At 34.6% G+C, this 26037-nt stretch overlaps 1 protein-coding gene across 1 annotated transcript in view; it reads left to right on the top strand.

The window, feature by feature from the left end:
• The first annotated feature begins 1908 nt into the window (after positions 1 to 1908).
• The window catches only part of pde6b (phosphodiesterase 6B, cGMP-specific, rod, beta), a 46837-nt gene continuing 22708 nt past the window's right edge, over positions 1909 to 26037 (top strand). Inside the window, exons 1-13 of the mRNA XM_051928657.1 lie at positions 1909 to 2829; positions 9435 to 9587; positions 10700 to 10789; positions 11528 to 11668; positions 14882 to 14956; positions 16249 to 16313; positions 17070 to 17136; positions 18481 to 18528; positions 19226 to 19375; positions 21571 to 21714; positions 22830 to 22895; positions 23845 to 23991; positions 25887 to 25994. Of these exons, the coding sequence (XP_051784617.1) occupies positions 2359 to 2829; positions 9435 to 9587; positions 10700 to 10789; positions 11528 to 11668; positions 14882 to 14956; positions 16249 to 16313; positions 17070 to 17136; positions 18481 to 18528; positions 19226 to 19375; positions 21571 to 21714; positions 22830 to 22895; positions 23845 to 23991; positions 25887 to 25994 (1725 nt within the window). The 5' untranslated portion in view covers positions 1909 to 2358. The remainder of the gene's footprint in view (positions 2830 to 9434; positions 9588 to 10699; positions 10790 to 11527; positions 11669 to 14881; positions 14957 to 16248; positions 16314 to 17069; positions 17137 to 18480; positions 18529 to 19225; positions 19376 to 21570; positions 21715 to 22829; positions 22896 to 23844; positions 23992 to 25886; positions 25995 to 26037) is intronic.

The following is a 26037-nucleotide window of genomic DNA, read 5'->3' as shown; positions in this document are numbered from 1 at the left end:
AGAGAAAAGCCAAGCAAAATGACACCTTTTATTGGCTAACTAGAAAGATTACAATATGCAAGCGTTCGAGGCAACTCAGGCCCCTTCTTCAGGCAAGATGTTTACATCTTGCCTGAAGAAGGGGCCTGAGTTGCCTCGAAAGCTTGCATATTGTAATCTTTCTAGTTAGCCAATAAAAGGTGTCATTTTGCTTGGCTTTTCTCTACATTCATAATGGCTAACACGGTACAACACCCTAGTACTACCTACAGTACAGCAAATTGACATTTATTAATGTCGATTCACCAATTCATTCAAATACGTTGCACACTTTATCCAAGGAACTATAGATGTTTATCCTTTTTGAGAACATGCAACATTTATTGAACAACATATGTCTCTTCATTTAGCTAAAACGAACCATACACCTTGAATGATAAGTCTTGGCAATTCTGGCAATGCTAAAACTTTCAGGATATCTGCTGCCACCATGGCTGATATGTGCAACAAAATACAGTACACAGTTCAACTAGTACAATATCCAAACACCATTCATTATTATTATAAATTACACATCAACTGTCTGTGATAATGACATCATCAAATCACAGTATAAAATTACTTTATTTCCAATGTCTAAACATATTATAGAAGAAATAAATATTGAATAAGAATTCTACATGAACTCACATCAGCATGAAAAAAGAGGGATTCCTCCTTTTGAAAGTGAGCAATCAGCAGTAGGATGATGTAGTACAGTATGTAATATTGTTTTCTTTACTTTTCCAATACTTGGAAAGGACACTTTGCACATGATCATTTGTTGGTTTCTCCTAAAAGAACTTAAGAATTAAATTAAGCAATTGCCTTCCCTCAATGATCTCCTACATTTTTAAAAGAATTAGAATATCTGTCAGTTTTTCACACAACATTTAAAGCTAGCATTTGGAGAATTTCGATGCAATTTAATATGCTGACTGATTGGCAAAAGTGAATTACCTACATGGTCATAGAATTCAGAAGTAAACATTCTACTGATTTTTTTTGAGAATAAAACATAACAGCAACGGCACCAGAATGTCCGGTTTGGCAGGCATCACCAAGCGACTTCACGACATGAAGCGAAAGGGGTGTGCAGGGGTCTCAAGCACACGTCAGCACTAGCTCAGAAAAGATATGACCTTGATGTGCCTTATGCAATACTGTATGCTACTGAATACTTTTACAGCAGGGTTTCATTATTAACCCTGCCTGTCAACGATTTTAGCCTTGGTGCTAGACCCTGACACTCTCTGCTTCCTCAGACTTTTTTAAGTTGATATTGTATTCCTTTTCTTCTTTGCTCTCTGAAGAAGGCACACACCCCAGCTCCTGCATGCTAAGTTATAATTCCAATGGTTTTGTTTCTGTATTGTATGTTTTTAAAGAAAATGTTGCAGTTATGCTTTGTAAGAAGTTCATTATAATTGTTGTCATTTATTTGTTTTTATATTCTTTTATTTAGTCAGTACTGAAATAAATACCAATATTTAATATCGTTGAACTCATTGTGTTTGATAATATTGTACTCTTCAGTTATTATTATTATTATTATTGTTGCTGTTGTTGTTTTGTTAACTTCTTCATGGTTTTTAGCTTACGGTCAAGCAAACAAGCGAAAACAACCAGCTAAATCATTATCTACAGTACAGTAATGATTAACCAATCATGTAATTTCAATTATGTCCTCCTTTTTTAATAATTTCTTTAGACTATTGAAAATAGTATAAGTTCTAATGCTTCAAAAATGCTAAGCAGCATGGTTGCATTTTTATTTACTCTAAAGTAATCAGACACCTGCTGCTTAAGAGGGATTAGAGGTGATGAGTATGTTTTTAAATAAGATCATAAAGAGCTTGAGGCCTGTGCCAAATGCATTAGTTGGAAGGGGACAGTGAGCGCTAGTATTACTAACAGATTAGTCCATTTTCATTAAACATATATTTATAGGCAGAAAAAACAAATGTAAAGGTACCAATAATTAAATAAATAATAATTTTCATTATTAGTATTTGTAATGTAGTCTACCAATCACTTCAGGAAAATGCCCACGTGGATAATATTAGAAATGGCTATCAGATTTGGGAGTGTCACCTGACTAGTTTTGCATGAGGAGATCTGCTCACGCCAAGGTTCACCTTCAACAATATTAAGGAAACACCTTGTTGGTAATAATGTGATTGGCGTCCCAACAGCTACACTGGTGGCAAGATTCAGAATCTGGGCAAGCTCATGGACGTTCTCTAGCAAATTTTGGAATATATATTCTTTTCAACTTCAGCTTCTTTTTATTTTATACTATATAGAATATTGGATTGTGCCACAAAATTTTGAAACAAGATGAGTGTCAGCGAGGAGGATGTGTCTAAATTTCTTGATGGAAATCCATCATTTGCTAGGCAATATTTTGATAAAAAACTTAGACCGGAAGCAATTACTAAGGTACTGGGTAGAGACAAAGCAAAAGTAGACTTCACCAGTTTTCGGGAACTTAGTCAAGTGGAAGAGAGTGAAATTCTATTTGAGCTCATTCGAGACATGCAGGAGAGTATTAACATGGAAAAAGTGGTCTTCAAGACTCTGAAAAGAATTAGCTTCCTTATTCATGCAGACCGCTGCAGCCTCTTCATGTACCGACAAAGGAATGGTATACCAGAGCTTGCTACTCGGCTGTTTAATGTCAGTAATGATTCTAATTTGGAGGAATGTCTCGTCCAGCCAGACTCAGAGATTGTCTTTCCACTGGATATGGGTGTGGTTGGACATGTTGCTTCAACTAAAAAAACTGCTAATGTGGAAAATGTACAAGAGGTAAGTTCTGTCTAACTACAATATATTTTCCAAATGTGGGGCCATCAGTGAGTTGGACTTTAAAAGCATTCTTTCTATCATAGGAGTTACAGAATCCATGATGCACAGAGTATTGTTTTCTTAACAAATAAGTAATATGTGGTATCATAATGGTATTCTCCTTAACCTTGAATTTTAAAATGATATTTTTTGTAATTGTAACTGTAATTCAATTTGTAGAATAGTTTTTGTTCCAACCGGATTCCTAATCAGTGACAACACCTGATAGCACTGATCTCATTTAATTAGCTGGGATTTTTTTTTTCTTTTATTCAACATTCTGAAAAGCATAGCAGCATGATTTTTACATTTATAAGACATTTAGAAATATTTCTTCTTTGCTATAGATTTAAATGCTTAACTCTCTTTTGTTGATTTCATTATACTTTGCCCTTTCTCTGTGCAGTTTTTCCCCCTTTGTTGTATCTTAATAATGACAATTTAAAATGAGCAGAGCAGACACGCAGGCAAACAACACTAAATAATCGAAGGCTGCAAGTACTTTAGCAACCGGCCCACTAATGAGTAAATAATGGTTTAATTAAACAATCAGAAGACCTAGAAAAGTAGAATGAAAATCAAGATGAAAATACTGTTAAAAAGAAAAAAAAAATATTATCCCTATATAACTGCTTGGTACATTTTAATTTTTTTTTTAGCAAACTTAGTTTTCTAATTTCTATATTGTTACCTAAACACAGAACTTGGGAAATATCAGTTCACTTAATTAGCCCAGGAGTTCAATTAAAAACAGAAGCTGGTTGGAACAAAAACCTGCAGCCACAGGAGTTCACCAGGACCGAGTTAGGGAAACACTGCCTTAGACCATACTGCTTGATTTTAGGAAGCATAACGTTTTTGTAACCTAATATTATAAGGATTAGCCAGTGTGAACCCCCACATTTGTATTCTATTAAAATCAGCTTTGAATCTAGTTGTCCTACATGACTTAAACTTGATTTTTCATGTACGTGATCAAAAAAAGAATGGAAAACTATTTTATAAAATGAGATGCATAATCTATATAGCATACATAATATCAATAAGATTTGTGGCCAGTTGTAATGCACTCTGTTTAACAGTGCCATTGTGCTTACTAAATGAAAACAAGGGTATTGTACCATGTTAGCCATTATGAATGTAGTGAAAAGTCAAGCAAAATGACACCTTTTATTGGCTAACTTAAAAAGATTACAATATGCAAGCTTTCGAGGTAACTCGGGTCCCCTACATCCTGCCTGAAGAACGGGCCTGAGTTGCCTCGAAAGCTTGCATATTGTAATCTTTTTAAGTTAGCCAATAAAAGGTGTCATTTTGCTTGACTTTTCACTAAATGAAAACAATAAAGATTATATTTACTATGCTGAAATGATTATGACAAAGTAAAGTTTATTTTTTCAGTCATGCATGCATTTTACTTTCTTAACATTTCACTCTGTGACAGACTATTTATAGGAAGAATAGACTGGAGCATTACACTTGAAAGTGTTATATTCCGTATTTATGACGGTAAACTTTGTACTTCAGAAATTCATAGTCTAGCTGAGTTGCTGCCATTGTTACAGCCACAAAGCAGTAGAGAACGAGTAAGATCCTTTACAATGCAAAAACGTCCATATTCCGCATTTGTGGAAGATGTCTTAGAGGGAGAGACACCTGCTGATGTTCTTTGGTGTTATCACTATCTGCTGTAGGGTTTTAGAGTTGTAAGTACTGCAATTTCCAAACCAGTTGTTGTAAGAAATGAAGATGCGGCTGTGTCTTTTTGGCTAACGAGGCAGTACTGAGGGTTAAGGAGAGGTTTGCCACAATATATACACCCAGAAAGTTGGCACTTTTGACCATCTCCAGTGGACCCATTGATGTCCAGTTTGACATGGTCAGGACATGTTTTAATTTAAGTCAGCAATCATTTATTTTGTTTTAGCTACTTTAAAAGATGATTGTTCTTCTTGCACCAAACTATAAGCTGTTCTGGCTCTTCTTTCTATGTCAACTCTTTGTTGTTGCTTAAGAAGCCCACCACAGCTGCGTCACCAGAAAATATGATGAGCTGAACTAGGTAATTCCAGTGATTTTAAGCATATGAAAGGAATTAGACCAGAAAAAATAATTTCCTTAACCTCTTCATATGTGTTGTTAATATTTGGGCTCTTTTAGGTCCCTCCATCTAAGCATCCCTCCATTTTTTTAACTTACTTCTTTCCACTAAAATTTTCTGTTAAGCTACAATGTGTTCTGAAGGATATCATGCTATCATGTACAATGCAGGAATGAATGGTGGCCTATAAATTATAAGGCACACTGTCTCATGAAGGGCCAGTGTATAGAAAAATAATAAACATAAGTTCCTTATGCGGGATATGTTAGAAAATTGGAGTTCCTAGACAAAAAAGCATATTAACACAGGTAGAACCACACTTCTTCTAAATAGTATTATGGTGTTCTTTGTCACATTATCAGCTTACACAGTCTGCTTCACATTCAGCAGATGTTGCTTGTATTTTTTTCCCGTAATGTCACATAAAGTGCCAATCACTTTGTCATAATAAACCCATGAGCAGAGGTCAATTTTTGAGGTTGTCACTACCTTAAATATTTCAGATTTCCTGTATGTATTAGTTCATAAGATTTAAATCAAGATTCTAGCTTCATTAGTTCCTGAGTCATCATTACAGATTAATAGACCTTAGCATTTTATATATACTGTATATATATATAGATTTTGATCACTTCAGAAAAAGTTAATTTACTTCTGACCACAGCTTGCTCTAGGTAAGAGAATTTTCCTTCACTGTTTCTCTCAGTAAGGGTTTCTTCAGAGACAAAGACAATGCATTTGGAAATTTTTGTTTTTCATTTTTCAGGTTTGTATATATTAAGTTTGATTCCTAACTCAGGAAATCTTTTAATGGCATTTGTATGGCTTCCTTGTGATCTTATGGGGCTTCTTCAGTTTCTGCTGTTTTCTTCTGCATTCCATATTATTTTGATTTATGGGCCTGTACTGGCCTGGAATGACTTGAGTGTTGGTGTTAAATGTGATGGATACCATTTAAGGTGTATTTCTACTTTATTCCTGATGCTGCTGGTTGTATTTGATTTACTGACAGATGAATTTGCAAGCTTGTGGTCTTGATAAATGCATTAAGCTGGTGTTGCCTAATGTTTATTCCACTCACTGGCAATTAATTTCGACTACTCAGGTGGCTCACTGACATGATGATAATGTTTCTCCAGTTTTCTTGATTTTAACTGGAAAAGGGCATCATCCTAGAAAAATGCTAACATATGTCAAATGATCAAAAATGAGGAATGCTAATATAACTAGTTTCTGTTTCTAATCTTTGTATGAGCTCAGCTGATAATTAATTTAACATGAATCTTCCCATATACTGTAATTATTGTGGAGAGATAATAAATAAAAGATAGATAGATAGATAGATAGATAGATAGATAGATAGATAGATAGATAGATAGATAGATAGATAGATAGATAGATAGATAGATAGATAGATAGATAGATAGATAGATAGATAGATACTAAAGTGCAACTGAAGAAAACAAGCTCCTTCTTAGTCACTCTTGATGGTGATCTCATCAGACCTTCTTCTAATGCAAGGAATCTTGGTGTCATTTTGGATTCCTCCATTTCCACCCACATAAGACACATTAAGAAACTTTCTTACTTTCACCTCCATAACATATCCCATGTTTGCTCATTCCTCTCCTTTTCTAATGCTGAGAAACTTGTCAATTTTTTTTATCATATCCCACATCGATTACTGTAATTCCCTACTGGCAGGTGCCCATTCTAATCTTATATCACAGCTCCAGTTGATTTAAAACTCTGCTGCAACAGTCCTAATAAGGACCAGCAACAGCAAGCACATTACACTCATCCTGCTTTGTCTTCACTGGCTCCGTGTGTTTTACAGAATTGAATATAACCTACAAAGCATTAAATGGCCTTGCACCGGACTACATCAGTGACCTTCTCCATCACTATGCTCCTGTTCTCCCACTACGGTCCTCTGATTCTGACAATCCTGTTGTGACCCTCACTAACCTGCACTCTGTGAGTGACAGGGCCTTCAGCTATACAGCGCCCAGACTTTGAAATGGCCTTCCTAAATTAATTAGATCAGCGGACTCCATTCATTCTTTTTAAAAAACAACTTAAAACTCATCTGTTCTGGAAGGCTTTTAACTTAACCTGTTATTCTTCTTCTCCCTCTCTGTCCAGATGCTCAGTTTAATTTGTGTGTATGTTGTATCACAAATGGTGTTATTTTCTAGGCTTTCTTTTAATATTGAATTGTTTTACTCTGGTTTATTGACTTTTATTCTACTTAATGCCTTTATATATCCTTTATCTGTCTGTTTTAATGTTCTGTTCAGGAAACATCTGTATCCAATGTTACATATACCTACTGTTTCTTTATGAGACTCTGTGAAGCACCTTGAGCATCGGAAAGGTGCTATATAAATAAAATGTATTATTATTATTGTTATTATTATTATAGATAAATATATTTACAATGAAGTTTTTTAAAAATGTTTATTAATTAAAGAACAAATTATTTCACTGAACTTGGTTTATGGTGTGTGACCAGAAGGGGGCACCCCAGAGTCCCAGACTTAAGATACAAGTGCACAATAACAGAAAAGGGTTCAAATAAAGTGCACTAAATTGTATTAGTTTTATTAGTTGAATATATTATATTGCTAATGAGAATGAATTGTTACTAGGAGGATGTGTGAAGCATCTTGTGGAGAAAGGAAGATGAATGCTGAGTTGAGAAAACTTGATGTGGAGGCTTTAGGTGTTGTGCTGAGGAGTAACTAACTGACTAAGGTTGTTTGGATATATGGAGGCAGAGGATGATTGAGTGGTGAGGTGCACTAGGGTGAAGGTAAAGGGGAAGAGGACTAATGAGAGGCTGATGAAGATGTTGGAGGTGGTGTCAGACGATATGAAAAGCATTAGTCTCAACACAAATGATGCCCAGGACAATGGAGAGTGATGTAAAGTTTTTTAGGGGATAATTGGCCAATCTGGATTAAACCAGTGATGATGATGATGATAATGATTTTGTTTTGCTAATAACGTGAAGTAACTTTCAGCAGTAACTGTGTGCTTGGATCATTACCCAGGAGGATGCTGAAACAGATCAGTTTTTGTTTTGTTGTACCCAAGACTGTAGTTCTCGCTGGTCTTGGAAGTTATTTTACAGTATAAAGATGATGATGGGCATCATGGTGGCGCGGTGGTAGCGCTGCTGCCTCACAATAAGGAGACCTGGGTTTGCTTCCCGGGTCCTCCCTGCGTGGAGTTTGCATGTACTCCTCGTGTCTGCGTGGGTTTCCTCCCACAGTCCAAAGACATGCAGGTTAGCTGCATTGGCGATTCTAAATTGTCCCTTGTGTGTGTGTGTCCTGTGGTGGGCTGGAGCCCTGCCCGGGGTTTGTTTCCTGCCTTGTACCCTGTGTTGGCTGGGATTGGCTCCAGCAGACCCCCATGACCCTGTGTTAGGATATAGCGGGTTGGATAATGGATTGATGGAAGATGATGGTATTCAGATGAGATAAACAGGATATTTTTATATTGGCGTGAAATATAGCCATAAGGAACATGACTGGAGCCTGTAGTTTCAGTTCTGTCTCTTTGTCGTGTTGCTCATTTAATGCATAGGAAACCATTCCAAGATTTAGCATGTACTGGCAGTTAGTGACTCATGAGTATGGCTGGAACACAATCAATGACGTTTCATTCCACTCTCTTAATATAAACAGAGTAAGTAACTTATCTGGGCCTTAGTTGCAGAAGTATGTAAAATAATAGAACTCTATATCTAAAGTGGTTTTTGTACTTTGCTAATTACAGCATACCTATATTACAATGTGCTATTTTATGTTTGTGAAATAAAAATTAAACAAAGGCACGTTTCAATTAAAAGGGTAACAAATGAATAAAGCTTAGATGCTAGTGTTAGATTAATCAGCACCTTAGAATTACTGTACATCACATGGAAAGATGTATCCATCTATCTACAGTATGAATACAGGAGTCATAGGGATCTTAGCAGCATCAATGCAAAGAAGGATATGGAGCACACTTGCAAAACAACAGATGTCAGTTATCCTAGCATGTCCATCTTTTAGTTATTTGGACACAAAGTGAATGTGCAAACTCCACATAGACAGTGAGTGACCAACTTGGGAGTTAAACCCAGTCTACTAAAGCAATTCGTCAGCAGTGCTAACTGCAATTAGTATTTTACATGGTAAAGGAAAACATTAGGTACAGTCAAGTGGGTAAATTCTGTGCAGCTGTTTTTCTTCAGGTTCAACATTCTAATGAAGAAGCTACCTCGACAGAATGATGAATTTCATCCTAAATTTCAATTTTGATTTAAAGAGGACAACATCATCTTCGAAAAAAGGTTTCTGATTTCAACTGGGGGCATTAATATTAGTATAAAGATTATGGCGCAAACTTTGCCATGCTTCATTTGTTGATTATTAAAATTATATGTTGTTCTTGTTTTCTAAAAAAAATCCAGTGTAGCCACTTCAGCCCATTTGTGGATGAGCTTACAGAATACAAAACAAGAAACATCCTTGCCACACCGATTATGAATGGCAAAGATGTTGTGGCTGTTATTATGGCAGTGAACAAAGTCGATGGTCCTCACTTCACACAAGGGGATGAAGACGTAAGTACTTCTTCAGATTAACGTCTGGGAGAAAACTTGTCCATAAAAACTTTATTTCATAATTTTTTGTATATTACTATTTAATTCATAATTTTTATCTTAACAAATTATTCTAAACTTGATCCAGTTTTAAAATTAAATATATACTAAACTTAATGTTACACATTTAATTCACTCATTTATTTTCACAACCTGTTTGTTCCATTTCAGTGTCACAAGAGCATTGCGTGAAAGGCACCAGCCATAGACGGAGCTCTAGTATATTTATTACAGGGCATACTGACAGCACATCTACCTAAAATGCATGTGTTTACATAGTAGGAGTGGATCAGAAAACTGTAATGAGATCTGAATCTTGAAGTGGCTGAAAATGCTTTCATGCTTCTTTTGTCACACATTTGAAACAGTAATTATACAAAAGTGGATAAAATGTGGAAATATAATATCCATCAAGCCATCTTTAAACCCACTTAGTCTAATTCTAGGCTTATGAATTGCTATAGCCTTTCTTAGGCGCATTGAACACAACAAATATTATAATTTAAAAATAATTCAAAACATGCAGTGTTTTTTGATACATACTGTTCAAATTCAGTTATACAGCATTTCCTTTTTATTTTCTTTTTGCAAAATAATCTATTCAGATAATTTAACCAGAATGACATGGTTAAACATAGTTTATTTCTGCTTAGTCATAGTTCATGGGATAGTATCAAGAAAAAATGTTGACATACAAAGGACATGCAAACTCAATATATACAGAAACTGGACTATAATTTGGACTTGGCACTGTGGAACTGTCAGACAGTAGTGCTAATCCCTGCACCACCATGCTGAATATAGGATAGTTACACTCTAGTAAACATTATGGTGATACTTTAACAGGACACTGCTCTTTAAGTTCTCCTTGCTTTGACAAAATTATGCAACAGTAACAAATATATGAAGAAACTAACATAAGCATTAAATTTTACTATCCCAACATATGGATCACATTTCCTAATTCCTTTGATCTTTGTTACTGTATGTATAGGTGATACAAAGGCTTTTTTCATTTGTTTTGTTTGATGTGTACTAACACCATGAAATAAATTTTCATCCTTCTTTTTCAGCTTTTTCTAAAATATCTAAATTTTGCCTCATTAAACCTAAAAATATACCACCTGAGCTACCTGCATAACTGTGAAACCAGGAGAGGACAGGTATGTTGACAGTAACTATGATTTGGTTTTTCAGTACTACAACAAAATGAAACAGGAATATCATTTTGTCTTGTATTGCTGCTAGTGGCTGTTAACTTCTCTTTAATGAAAAAGTAATTATGACAAGTAGCCAGGCTAAGCTCATTGACATCAAATTCATGAGGTCTACACTGTTAAACAGTATACACTTATTCAACATTTACTTTACATTGACATTTATTTAATGTATTCACTGTTAAACAGGTGAAGTTATTGTGATGATGGTGACAGACATTAGCACCTTAAGTCTTAAGAGGTATATAGTATGTAGATGCCTGTCATTAACAACAATACAAGAAAATTAATTTCTGAAAGTGGTGAGACTATACTTTTAGACAGCTTTCTGTTTTTTTTGCTAAATACCATTAATGCTAAGAGAGAGTAGAAGACGACATTGACTTTGGACAGTTGCAGTAATCATTTTTACCAGATAGTTCTGCAGAGAAGGGAAAAAGTAAACGAAAAAAGAGAAAGCAAAGTGTATATGCGCCACAGTTAAAGAGGCTGAAATGCAGTTCAAAGAACTGAAAGATGCAATCATTGACAGAAAAGTCTGGTGAGTTATTTTGCCTAAGCATTTTTTGTTTACAGAGTCACCAAATTTTGGAAACAGTAAAATGCACAGTACAATAAAACTAAAGAGAATTGCTTTGCTTTTTAAAACAGTTTTTATTGAGTCTGATAACAATGTCTTCATAGGTTCTGTTGTGGTCTGCCAACAAAGTGTTTGAAGAGTTGACGGACATTGAGAGACAGTTTCACAAAGCCTTATACACTGTGCGAGCATATTTAAACTGTGACAGGTACTCAGTTGGGCTTTTGGATATGACCAAAGAAAAGGTAAATTTCTTGTTATTGGCTAAGAAACATTTAGAATATTCATTAATCCATTTTTGAATACAATTTTTACAAACCAAAGCCATAAGAAGCAAGACCTTTTTTCAGAGGCACACTCACGTACATATCCACTAGGTCAGTATTAAATAACAAAATAACCTTACAATGCATCTCTTTTGCATTTAGAAAAAACTGGAGAAGCCAAAACCTATGCAGATATTTAGAGAATGTCCCAAACTCCACACAGACAGTACTTGGGCTGAGATTCAAATCTGGGCTCTGAAACTGTGAGGCAGCAGTGCTGACCCCTGCAATATCTATCTATCTATCTATCTAGTCTGCTGCAGATATCAGTACATTTCTTGGTGGCTTGTAACATTTTGCATTTTTTCATTAAAATTGTTTTCAAAAGTTGTAAATTATTACAGGATTGATATAGGGAATTTGTGATGCAAATTTTAAACCCCATTGATCAATTAATAACAATCATTAAAATCAAAAGCACTGCTTAATAATATGTTTCTATGTTTGTGATTTCAGGCTGACTCCTTCTAATTCCTACATTTACCAGGAATACAACAACAGCAACAATATCATTTCTATAGCACATTTTCATATATAGACTGTAGCCCAAAATGCTTCACAACATGTCAAAGTTCTACTACACCATAGTTAAAATGAATATAAAATCTGTAATTATTAACTGCAACTGGCAATGTGCAGATGAAATATGTTACTAAGGCCTGGTTCAAGGTGTGAATGAGTGAGTGGCGATAATATTGCGAGTGTTGAGTTTGCATGTTCTTCCTGTGTTTGTGTAGGTTTCATCTCACAGTCCAAACACATGCAGGTTAGGTAGATTGGTGATGTTAAATTGGCGATAGATAGATAGATAGATAGATAGATAGATAGATAGATAGATAGATAGATAGATAGATAGATAGATAGATAGATAGATAGATAGATAGATAGATAGATAGATAGATAGATACTTTATTAATCCTAAGAGGAAATTCACATACTCCAGGAGCAGCATACTGATAAAGAACAATATTAAATTAAACAGTGATAACAATGCAGGTATAACAGACAATAACTTTGTATAATGTTAACGTTTACCCCCATTAACCCCCCACCCCCGACAACCCCCCGGGTGGAATTGAAGAGTCGCATAATATGGGGGAGGAATGATCTCTTCAGTCTGTCAGTGGAGCAGGACATTGATAACAGTCTGACGCTGAAGCTGCTCCTCTGTCTGGAGATGACACTGTTTAGTGGATGCAGTGGATTCTCCATTATTGACAGGAGCCTGCTCAGTGCCCGTCGCTCTGCCACAGATGTCAAACTGTCCAGCTCCATGCCTACAATAGAGCCTGCCTTCCTCACCAGTTTGTCCAGGCGTGAGGCATCCTTCTTCTTTATGCTGCCTCCCCAGCACACCACTGCATAGAAGAGTAGTGCGTAGTGTGTATGTTCACCATGTGATGGGCATGGGCCTGCTCCTTGATGGTATAGGTGTTAGCTGGCCTGTAATAACCCTTTTATGTATGAGTGGGTTTAGCAGATAGATAGATGGATGGATGTATTATCATGAACATAAAACCATTTTTACTTGATTGTCCCTATGTCTGTACAGCAGAAGTTAGCATATTTGCAGAGATGTCAGATGTTTACCTAGCTGGAAAACTGTGGGGCAGTAGTATGACTAATTTCTCCTGCCAGTCTACATCTGGTATCTTATAGTGATAGAACTCTTAGTTGTTAGCACAGTCCCAAAAATAGCTGTGTGGTTAGCTGGGTTTTATGCTCTTATGTCATATCAGTAAGATGGGCTTCTCTATAGTTGGTGACAACGCCTCTAAATTGAATGTGGAGCACTTGCTCAAGGTAATTGCTGTCACCCCATGCAGAGTGATAATGTGTCTTGTTCTAATAATTTACATACCCTCTCTTTAATTTCTTCTGACTGCCACTGATACAGTTGATGTTTGCTAGCATTGTCGGTATGTTAGACTTCTTCAGTCCAGGCTCACAAGCAACATGCTCTTTTTGTATGTGGTAATGCATGTTAATTGTGCTGCTTCTGAATTGTAGTACAGTATTAAACAGTTTACAACAAATGTTGTCAGCTTTAACTGTGAAATGAGCTACGTTTACTACTTTTAATTTTCACTGAAGGCATCTATTCTGCTTCTGAATATATCGCTATCTAACTAAAGTGTAACTAAAAAGTGTCCTATTTTAAATATTTAAGTTCTGCAATGCAATTCAGTTTCCCAAAGCAAAGTTAAATTATCTGTATGTCTGATAGCATTGTTTGGTCTAAACTCTTAACATTAGTTATTTGAAAAATGATTAATCATTACCACCCTAGATGGGAATTAATTTAGTTCTACTGTTTAAACTCATTAGTTGCTCCTCCGCAATGTGTCTGAATCTGGATAGTTTTTTAAAATTATGTGATCATTTAGAGCATTATCCTTAAATAGTTCTAAGAGCCCAGAAACAGCATGAAAGTGTTTCAGCATAATTTACTTTTGCAGAGTTCCTGAGAAAAAAGCAAAACGAACACCAGCAAGATTTGAAATTAAATGAAGGAAGCAAAGTTTCTAAACAAGAGTCAGATAAACAAAACAAAGAAAAAAATCATAAGCCATGACACTTTAGTCGCTACACCCTACAAGGAAAGAACTGCATATCTGATACATTTTTGAGGTTGTGAGTACCATCGAAAGATTAATAGGATTCCAATGTGTATGCCCCAAAAGTCTTCACTTTACTCATTGGGCAAATGTAATTAAGATTGTCCACAACCAAATACTGTATAGGGATCTTGTCTTTTGACACAGATTTAGGAACTGGCAGATCCCTTTAAGCACAGATCTGCTAAAGTACATTATTTTATTTTCATGATTGCGTAAGCTCACTTCCAGAACCTCTATATCAGACACATGTAGTTCTAGCTTATAACTGTAAACAATGTAGTTGCTGCCCTTTGATATAACAATTATATTAACTATAATTGAAATGTTCCCAAGAGTTTGGAATTTTATTTCCTTTCTTGGGCTTATTCCTATCAGTAGTTTCTTTTTTACTGTTATAGGCTGCATTAATAACAATAAATAATATCAGTGCAGATTACAATCTGTTTATCTTACTGTGTTTTAAAGAACTACCATTAAGTAGGATGATGCTAATGTGGTTTTGTTGTTCTAGGAATTTTTTGACCTTTGGCCTGAGCTAATGGGAGAAGTTCCCCCATATAGTGGACCACGGACACCTGATGGCAGAGTAAGTTTAGAGTGTCTTTACATTCCAGGAATTTTTTTTGTGGAAATTAATATCTATTCATGTTACACTTACTTTCGAATTTTCTTGTGTGTAATTACTGTTCTTGTTAAAACAGATTAAGAGAAAAATATTACGTAAAATTTTCATTCTTGAAAGTTTTTTTGATCTTGAACATATAGTGGTATTTTATTACGTTCATTCTTTATTTTAAGGTCAAATTATTTTTCCTTTAAAACCAAGATAACATTTATATGTAAAAACCCTTTAGTTACTGCAAATTGACCTTTTATCTTGACAAAAACAAAGTTTCTATCTGCAAAAAATACACACACATCTATATAAACAATAAACATAACAATTTGAGGAAACAATTGACATAAACAAATGCGTAAACATAGTTTGTTAGTTTTTATTTATTCTCAATATTGCCTCTACTCTATTTTTCAGATTTAATTATTACTTTTTGGCTAAGTGCTATGATTTACAGAATGAGTGTGTCATTTTTTTTTAATTTAAAAACCTTTGAACTCAAAGGTCTCTTGGGATAGTTGTACACATCTTTTTTAATTTAATGAATCAGTCCTTTATTTTTACTTATGACATAAACTAATACATAAAAACATGTAAACTGGACATGTCTAACTGTTTGCCTCATTTATGTAATTATGTGGCTTCCCCACTTTCTAACCTCACAGCACCAACAAAGTTTAAACCCTGGGAACCCTGACACCACATAAACTTTTTAGCTTCCTCAGATCATAGCTGGACTTTACCTATCCTCTGTGCCCTCTTTGTCTCCTCTTAGTTAATCTACAAAGAAGCAATCACCCTTTATTTCATATAGACCATTTTATAGATAAGTAAAGAGCTATAGTACAGTATTTACAATTCGGGACCAAGCAGGTTAAGCAACTTATTCATGGTCTCATAATGAGTTGGAAGAACAACTAAACTGACAATATTTTGGTTTAAAATACAGTACCTAAGCCACTAAGACTCACTGTAGGCCCCTCTCATTCATTCTTGTCTGCCCGTCTTGAATGTTGCTTACCTTGGTAGGGCTTGCTGACTGGTCCACACTGGCAAGCACAGATTGTTTCTAATTCCCAATGTGAACCAAACGTACCATCAAGGAGCTGCTTGTAAACCTTTGTACAGATCTGTTTTAGTACCCATTCTGATCCCAGTGCCACCAAAGCAGCTTTTCACAATATGTGCACTTGTGTGGCTTTTAACTGTTTTTATTGATATATTATAGGTGAGACACTTTCCTGGATTCTTTTATTTTTTAGGAAATCATCTTTTACAAAGTTATTGATTATCTACTTCATGGAAAGGAAGAAATCAAAGTTATCCCGTAAGTGAAATTTTTTTTTTTTTTTACCCAAGTACAGGTTTACTGTCACTTGTAAATGATACATTGAGATAGTTACTCGCATTTCCATCACATGACTGCTTGGATAAGCCCCAGCTACCCCGTGACCCTGCCCTGGATAAGCAGGTTGGTAAAATGGATGGATATCCATCACAGGCTAGTGACAGTAATGTTTATGTAACAACAAACATTAAAAACAACATAGACAAGAGATACAAAATCACACATTGAATCCAAAATCAGATAATATATATGAAAAATATATGTAGCCTTATGACCCGAGTGTTAAAATGTTTCCAAATCTGGTTTTGTGAGTACTAATTGTTCTATGCCATTTGCCAAAACAGTAACTGTGCATGATTTCTGAGGTCTTTAATAGTAATCTTAAATTAATTGCGCACAGACAGACAGACAGACAGACAGACAGACAGACAGACAGACAGACAGACAGACAGACAGACAGACAGACAGACAGACAGACAGACAGATAGATAGATAGATAGATAGATAGATAGATAGATAGATAGATAGATAGATAGATAGATAGATACTTTATTAATCCCAAGGGGAAATTCACACATTAAAACCTACAGATAATATTAGATAGATTTTAGGGGGCCCTTGTAAGTACAACTGATCTTGAACCTTTAGCATACATCTTTTTAATCCAATAACATTTAAAGATATAATTTCAAATGTTTCACTAATTAGCAATTTGATTTCTTTTTTTGTTTGTAGGAACCCCCCTTCAGACCACTGGGCACTGAGTAGTGGCTTACCAACATATGTGGCAGAGAGTGGCTTTGTAAGTTACTTTTTCCAAGATATTTTACTCACTCATAGAGATCATCGCATAGCCTTTTGTACAATATGTCTTGAAAATGTAACCAAAGCTCCTTTAACACTTGACTGTGTTATGTCATAATGCTGTAATTCCACATATTGGTAATTTGCTTTCCTGAATTATAAGACAATAAATGTGGGTATCGTTCAACTCACAGTGTGCGCTTTGTAGGCAGCATGAAAACCAATATGAGAAATGAAAAAGGGAGAGAATGGGACACAATGATCTGCCTGACCTGATATTTGTGCACAACTGAGCACTTATTATTGAAATGTGCTTGGTTTGTAGAAAGTAGGATACAACTTTGTTGTCAGTGTTATTGTGAAATGAGTTTTAATTTGTGACTTAATTTGTGTTTTGAAATGTTTTAATGACATCCTTCAAAAAGTAAGTAAAGTGTTTTCTTGTATTTTTTGAAATTTCTCAATATTGGTACAAAGGCCAAATCAGCAAGCTGAATCAGTTCTGGGTGTGGTGGTAATTAAATATCTACATCGATACTTCATAGCACTTGGGAGATGTTTTAATTCTGCACAAAGGGATTTTTATTCTCTTTGTTTGGCCACATGATTTTTTTTTAACTCATGTTGCCCCTTGCATATACAATATATCATGCCTAATTTCTGTACTGACATTTATAAGTGAACATTTTTTAGTGTTTAGCAATTGGAACAGAATTAGATTAAGTGATTTGCTGTTTGCCACATAATGACTAAGGATGGGTTTTGAACCTGTGAGTCGGTCATAAAATTATACTGCCAGTTTTAAAATGTGTGCATATGTCATTTAGAGGATGGACATGTTGGCCACAAGTGGAATGGATGAGTTTTAGGTCTAATTATGTAGAAATGTGATGACAAGGACTAAGCTTGAATTGATTTTCAAAAAAATAAGATTTAGGGGAAAAAGTTTTACTGTTACATGCACCAGTCAAAAGAAAAACCAGGGACTGTTAAGGTGCTCAGTAGAAACTGCAAGTGGTGCACAGTGTAGATTAATAAACATATGGTAAAATAAAGAAAATATGAAATCATACAAGACTGGTAGCATACTGGGGGCAATATTCAATTTACTTTTATTTTTAAAATTCTTTTATTAAAGAGGCATTGATGTGTGCACTAGAATCTTATGAGGTTAGGGTTCTAGTATTTCTTGTTTATGTCTGGATAACTTAAAAATAAACAAAATATTAAAATAAATTAAGTGGAGGAAATATGATTATATACAAATGATAAATGTTTAAAATCTTTTTAGTTGATTTATGTCTTTGAGGAAACTCCAAAGTAACCTTTTTTTGTTTTTTAGATTTGCAATATCATGAATGCTCCTGCAGATGAGACATTTAAGTTTCAGGTATAGTATCATTGGCATTGTGTCTTGCATTAAAATATTGAACATATCCTTAAACTTTACACATTGTAATGAAGCATAATGTTAAACAAATGACTATTTAACTTTATCTAAGTGCTATTTAAAGTTAAACAGCTATTTAACTTTATCATTTAATAAGGTACTGTTTTAAATATATACATTATACATAATATACATGCAACAATAAAGTAATCTGGCTGTGAGACAAAATGGTCAACGACTTTACTTTAATCATATCAATAAAACACAGTATCATTGATAACCTCTAAATGCACAATTTATTTTTAACTTGTAAATTTCACCAGCAAATATAAGATAGATTTTTTAGGATATAGTCATTTTGTTAGTTCTTTGTGCATTTGTAAAAGAATGGTCACTTCCACCAGCACATTTTACCCACAATTTAAATTTTCCTAGAGTGTAATTTCCTAACTCCAGAATAGGAGCCCTAACAAATTGGTCACACGTTATGTAAAATGTGAGAAACATGCAATTCATTGAATGAACTTTTTTCATCCTTTACAGTAAATGACATTTTTGGAAACTTTTGTCTGTTGCAGGCTAGTTTGGTTTGGTTTTAAATAAATAGCAAGGGGAAAACATATCAATAGAATAGTGCTCTGAATGTTAGCTATTTCATATTAAATAGTTTATTGCTTCAGGTATTTCTTTTTAACAGAGTGGCCCCTTAGATGAGAGTGGATGGACAATCAAGAATGTCCTGTCAATGCCAATTGTAAATAAAAAGGAGGAAATTGTTGGTGTTGCCACATTTTATAACAGAAAAGATGGAAAGCCTTTTGATGAACAGGATGAAACCATCACAGAGGTATTTCGGTCAACATCTGTTTTTATTTTTTTTATTTTTAAAAACTAATGAGATAGTGCCAAAGATTGTAAACACAAGCTTATTCATTTCATATACAGTATATCTATTGTATTTTAAATGCCAGTTTCAAGTTTGGATATGAAGGAGCCAGATTTGAGATCAATAAGCTACAATAAATCTATGTAAAATATTCCCAGCATAATAAATGACAATTATTTAAACCTAAGAAAACTAGGTTTTTGATGAAAATAGGCTATTTGGCCTAACATTGCTTGCCATCTCCTGTTCAACACAGTTTAGCAGAATGTGGAGTTAAGATATGATGGAACACATAATAGCAATACTCAGTTCATTACACATTATCTAGTAGTGTTAATTAAAACATACTTGATAGAATTTGTCTAAAGCTTATCCTTAAGAAACATTTACCTGTGCTTCTGTGTTTTGTTTATAGTTCATCCTGCTTACTCCCTTCATAATTTTAAACAATTCTATTATGTCACATCATAGCTCATACCCTGGAGTCCTAAAATAAACCTAGTAATTCATTTTTGGAATTTTAAAGTGTTGTTATGTCATTATTTTATAGGAAGATCAAAATAGCACATACCATAGTATTGCAGAAGCTTCTTTGAAATGGCTTTCTCATGAGGAGTGCTTTATAGTGCCAGAAGCACAATGTATAATTATATTTTTGGTTACCTGTGACCGTGAAATTAAAAGTAGTGTAGAAAACTAATATATGGATTTTTACTTTCTATATATAAAATTTTGTATGCATTTACTATACATTAACTGTTTTGAGATTTTTATGGCTGTATGTTGATGTTCGCAGAAACACTTATTTTTATGAAAAACATCAAAATTTCTTTTTATTACTCAAACTGTGGGAAACATAAATTGATAAATGTATGAGCTCTCTTGTACATCATGTTTTTTGAGTGCCCTTCATAGTACATTCCTTGTCACTTTCTTGTGACAGATCAAAATCCTTATCTAACAGTGCAGAATATGTGTCCTCAACAATACACTCTTCTGCAGTGTATTTTTTGTCAAGCATGATGCCATGTTGTAAGTGTGCCATCTAGTGGATAAAACTAAATAATGTATTCTACACAGTTTTTCTTGATGTTTACCCTTTGATGTTTTAGTACTAGGGTGTTGTACCGTGTTAGCCATTATGAATGTAGAGAAAGGCCAAGCAAAATGACACCTTTTATTGGCTAACTAAAAAGATTATAATATGCAAGCTTTCGAGGCAACTCAGGCACCTTCTTCAGGCAAGATGTAATCGAATTTTGTTGACACCTGCCTTGAAACATTCAAACTGTGTTTGCTAAATATCATATTTTTTCTTTACTTCCTTCTATAGAGATTCTGCTAACACTAATGTGCCTGATAATCCACCCAGTTTTGTGCCATCTTCTACTTTAACTAAGTCGATCTTTAATGCAAATTCTTATTGTTTTCTCAGCTAACTCAAATACAGCTCCTTCTACCACAGATCAGTATGAGCCTGTTCCCATTTTTACATTATTGCCTGTTAACCTAATACTGTATGTGTGCCTTTGGGATCTGTAAATATTTAATACTGAAGAAAGTTTTTCTCTTCTAAGATGACAATTATGGCTGCTGAAAAATTATATTTTAAATTTCTTAATACATTTTCTGCATTACATTGTTTTAGAGAGTCAGAACTTCGCCCACTAACAGTGGTCAAGTCTGGCACCAATCCTAGATGGGGCATGCTTACAAAAGAACAGTTACACTAATGCATTAGTCTTTGGTATGTTGAGGGAAAACACAGTACTCAGAGAAACCTCATATGGATGGGAGGAGGACATGTAAAGCTGTACCTAGAAGATGCTTTAGCTTCCAAAATCCCCAAAGTTGTGGACTAGCAACACTAATCACAGAGCAGCCATTGCAATTAAAAGTAATTATACAAAACAATTAATTGATGAAGAATTGCAAATACCCCGTGACCCTATGTTCGGATTCAGCGGGTTGGAAAATGGATGGATGGAATTGCAAATACATTTATAAATACATATGCTTACTTTGGATGACACTTGTTCTGATTTACAGACTACTGAGCTAGAAATATTTAATGGTGAAATATTTGTAGATTGAACAAAAGTTATGTATGTATGTATGTATGTATTTATTTATTTTATTTATTTATTTTTCTTAAGTCTCTCACTCAGTTCCTTGGCTGGTCAGTGCTTAATACAGATACTCATGACAAGATGAACAAGTTGGAAAATCGTAAGGAAATCGCTCAGGATATGGTTCTCTATCATGTAAAATGCCGTGCTGATGAGATCCAACATATACTGGTTAGTTTATTAAATATGATTTAGTTATTGTATTATACTGTGAAATTGTTTTACAGTAATATAACACTTCTAAAACAGAGAGATAAAGTAGTTCTGTGTTAAATTGTACTGAGAAGGCTAGGGGAAGAATAGAGGCATCCTAAATCCATAAAAATATATTTAACTACAGTGATAATTTAATTTGATTTTGCAGTCTCTGAGGTTTGTTTGATCTGAACATATCATACATGTTCACATATTCAAATGCTATGCTAGCTTTTTAACAGAATAGAAGTCACTGCTCTTGTCGCTCCCTTGAACTACAAAGTGTGTGCCTTGGTTATGGATTGCTTTAGGATGATATTTACCACAATAGTTGATATATAACATAAAAGTTGATTAGATGGTATGTAAGGAACTGACTTCTCATCACTGGAGAGATCCTATTGCTTTCTCTTGGTACAGTATAGGCTCCAGTAAAGGTGTCTTACCTTTCAAAGGCCTGAAGTTTTGGCAATTACAGAATTAGAATTCTAACCACAGTATACTGTACATAACAGCTGACATGAAAAAAAATTCTGTGGTCTTCTCACCATTATTCCTTCATTAGAGAAAGTCACATGAAAAGAGAAATCGAGAAATAATTGCCCAGACATCCTAATGGCACTTTGCTGCATACTTTTTGGTCCCAGAAAATGCTGAATTTCAAGAGGCAGCATGTTGGTACAGTGGATAGTACTGATAGTACATAGGAGTTGTGATCTAGGGTTAACATTTTTATGAAGAATTTGTGTGTTTTCAGCCTTTTTCCCTCTGGTACTTGACTTGAGTGAGTTGAGTGAATTGTTCGAACGTGACTGTGTGCATTATTGTGCCCTGTGAGTGATTAGCTTTACCTCAATGGTGCTGGGTTAAGCCTCAATTCGTATTTAACAAACTACTGTATTTGTTAATTAACTATTTACGTAGTTATTTTCCATTTCCCTGTGGTGATTAAAAAAACAAAGCAAAAGCATTCTAAGACTAAAATCCGATTTAAAGAAGGTGAAGTAAATTTTATAGTGATTTGTTAAAATGTTAAGCCACAATCATGTTAACATTCTTTCATACAGTATATTTTTGATATGTCCAACCAGAAAACAAGAGAGCACTATGGAAAGGAACCTGCAGACTGTGATGAGGATGAACTTGGCCAAATACTGGTAGGGAATTACTTAACACAGCATTTTGTTTCCAAGACTTAGTTTAGCAACATGTGTAACTTACGTGGACAATGAAGTTTTTTCTTTGTTCAAAAAAAAAGTTAAAAAATACATTGGCAAAATCTATTTCAGCATTCCACAAGTATATCAAAGTTAACCATGTATCACTAAGATAGATAAATGACTTTAGTAGCAGGCATACACTTTGTAATTATACATTCTTACTTTACTTTAAAAGGTCTTGACTTACAGGATCTATTTGAATTTTTGTAGGTTTCCATGGCTGATATTGCTAATTGTCCACTTACTGTGTCATCAAAATATTTTTGCTACTTTGCTTATATAGAAAAATTATTATATATAGAAAATTACCTTGAAATAAAAACAGCTGTGCTATTAGGTAGATTAAAAAATTATGAATACCACCCACTGTTAAACATAGCCTTGGGATATTTTATAGCCCTTTTAACACCCATTCCCAGGACCTTTCTTTTGGAATAGAATGAGTTTTCAGCCAGGATGGTTTTCACTCTTTATACTTTGACCACACCGTATTCTACACTTTATATTTACTGTATGTTCATGAGTTCATATATAAAAGAGCATATTCATTGTTTATAATAAAAAAAATATTTAAAATTGATAAAGGAAAAACAATATGTGCAGGTAGCGTATCCTACACATATTAGCTAAGAGGTGAATTTTTAACAACATCGGCAAAGGTTTAAATCACTCCCCTCGTTCATTGTGCGTTAATCAGATAATTACTTAAACATGAGCATACAGCACGTCTGAGTCAATAATTTGATGCTAGTATACTGTATGTGTGTTTGCTCTGTAAAACATCTTATAGATTCCCTTAATGGTATTATTTCAAATACTCACTGACTGTGCACATATCTAATTCAATAAATCACTTATCTATAGCAAATACTGTGTTTGCTTTCAGAAAAAGGAGCTTCCTGGACCTACCAAATTTGAGATTTATGAGTTTCACTTCTCTGATTTTGACTGTACAGAACTTGAGTTGGTTAAGTGTGGTATCCAGATGTACTATGAAGTTGGAGTTGTAAAGAAATTCCAGATTCCACAAGAGGTATATAACGATCTTATTACATGTTTGTATTGTCACTTGTTATACTGAATTTTCATAGAATACCTTCCCTTTTTTGTGTAACTATATGCTCAGAAAACTGTAACCAGGGTTAGAAATATAGATCAATAATAGAAAAATACAAAAATCTTGCTTTAATAAGATAATTAACATAAAGACCTAATTACTGTTTTATTAAATGTTATCAAATGTAGAAAATAGAAGATACAGTATTTAGGATTACAAACTGGCTGATACAAGAAATTGTAGATAATCTAATGGAAAGCATGGTTAATTGTTAACAGAGGGGTAGATAACAACAGGACCTGACAAACTTCCTGGAAAAACAGTTAACCTTGGTGGAGAGTCTATAGTTATTTGCAAAAAATAAAGTCAGAATATGTTAGATTCAAGCCACCTACTCATACCCTATAGGTGTCTTACAACGTGATGCAGTAGAACTAGTGCAAAATTACAAGCACTTTTCTTTTTTTTTCTTTTTCTTTACTTTTATATGACTTTTAATACCAAACTAAATAGTTTCCTTGTCAAAAATTCCAAAAACATAAGTTGTTTCATTTGGATCACAAAATATTTCATTAAATGCTGTTAACAACTGGCAAATACAGTCTGTGTGTTTTTTATGTGTTCACTCCTGCTAGTCAATTCAGTAACCTTCACTGATATAAGCCAAAACCACTTTCATTTATTTATTCTTTTGTTTTGTAAGCAGTTAAGAATTCATATGCTCACTTACAAAGAGATAATAAAAGCGAGACTTTAGAAAGACAGATGGAGGAATACCTTGCAGTTATGAGAAGAAGGAAGTTGTTTTTAACTACCAGCTGGGTTTGCTTCTTTGTTAGCTAACGCACACTATTACTCCATCCATCCATCCATTTTCCAACCCGCTGAATCCGAACACAGGGTCACGGGGGTCTGCTGGAGCCAATCCCAGCCAACACAGGGCACAAGGCAGGAACCAATCCTGGGCAGGGTGCCAACCCACTGCAGCACTATTACTCCCTCGCCCCTTAAATCTCTGATTGCTGTTCTGCACTGCCATTGGACATTTGTGCTAGTCATATTGACTTGGAGTTCAATGAATAGTTGACAGGGACAATCTTTATTCTTTTATCCATGATAGGGAAGTCAAGGGTCACTTCCAAATTGCTGAAAACACTGTATTCTTCTGACCTCTTGTGATATAAATGATCTGCATAGACTAACAGCTAAAACATTTGTGTCAATGAGGGCTTTTAGCCTTGAGCTTCCTCTAACTAAAAGCTCCTTTGCAGGCATGGGATCATAGTCTATTGAGCCACACTTTACCAAAATGCTGCAGCCATCTTTTATTTCTATAGTATTGCCTAATTACTGAAATAAGCCAAATTATCCCTTAGCTCTCTGTCTTAATCCCTTTTTAAACAGGATTCTAGGATCTTTTGCCTGTTAGAGCAGCTGCTCAGTAAGTGACAGGTAATCTGATGGTGGTGTGATGTGAAATGCAATAGCCTTTACATCATTAATACTATCTCTTGGTTCATCTCTATAAGTGTAACATTACAGGAGAGTTTTTTTGAAGGTTCACTATCACTGTAATAGTATTGGTTAAGAATAATCTTTCTTATGGATTCCCATTTTATAAAATCAAGCTTCAGTTACCAAGAGGTTCCCTGCATTACAATTAAAATTTCAGGGAACTACTATTACAAAAGCACTTGGTTGCATAAAAAACAAAGGTGCACCTTCCTTTCTTCTAGACCTGCTTGCTTTGATCTAGAGTAAACAATGTACAGTATATGCTCCATCTTGGACGTATCTGGCTTGTTTGTTACACTCTGAAGTTTCTGACAAAGTTTATGGCTTGCAATATTTTTATCAATCTCTACTCTCAGGTCCTGGTTCGCTTCATGTATTCTGTGAGTAAAGGCTACCGAAAGATTACTTATCACAACTGGAGGCATGGATTCAACGTTGGACAGACTATGTTCACATTACTTATGGTAATGACATTATATTTACAGAACAATTACTCCCCAAAATTAA

Source organism: Erpetoichthys calabaricus, chromosome 5 (genome assembly GCF_900747795.2).
Source record: "Erpetoichthys calabaricus chromosome 5, fErpCal1.3, whole genome shotgun sequence".
Taxonomy (NCBI): Eukaryota; Metazoa; Chordata; class Cladistia; order Polypteriformes; family Polypteridae; genus Erpetoichthys; species Erpetoichthys calabaricus.
This window is presented reverse-complemented; position numbering and strand designations above follow the sequence as displayed.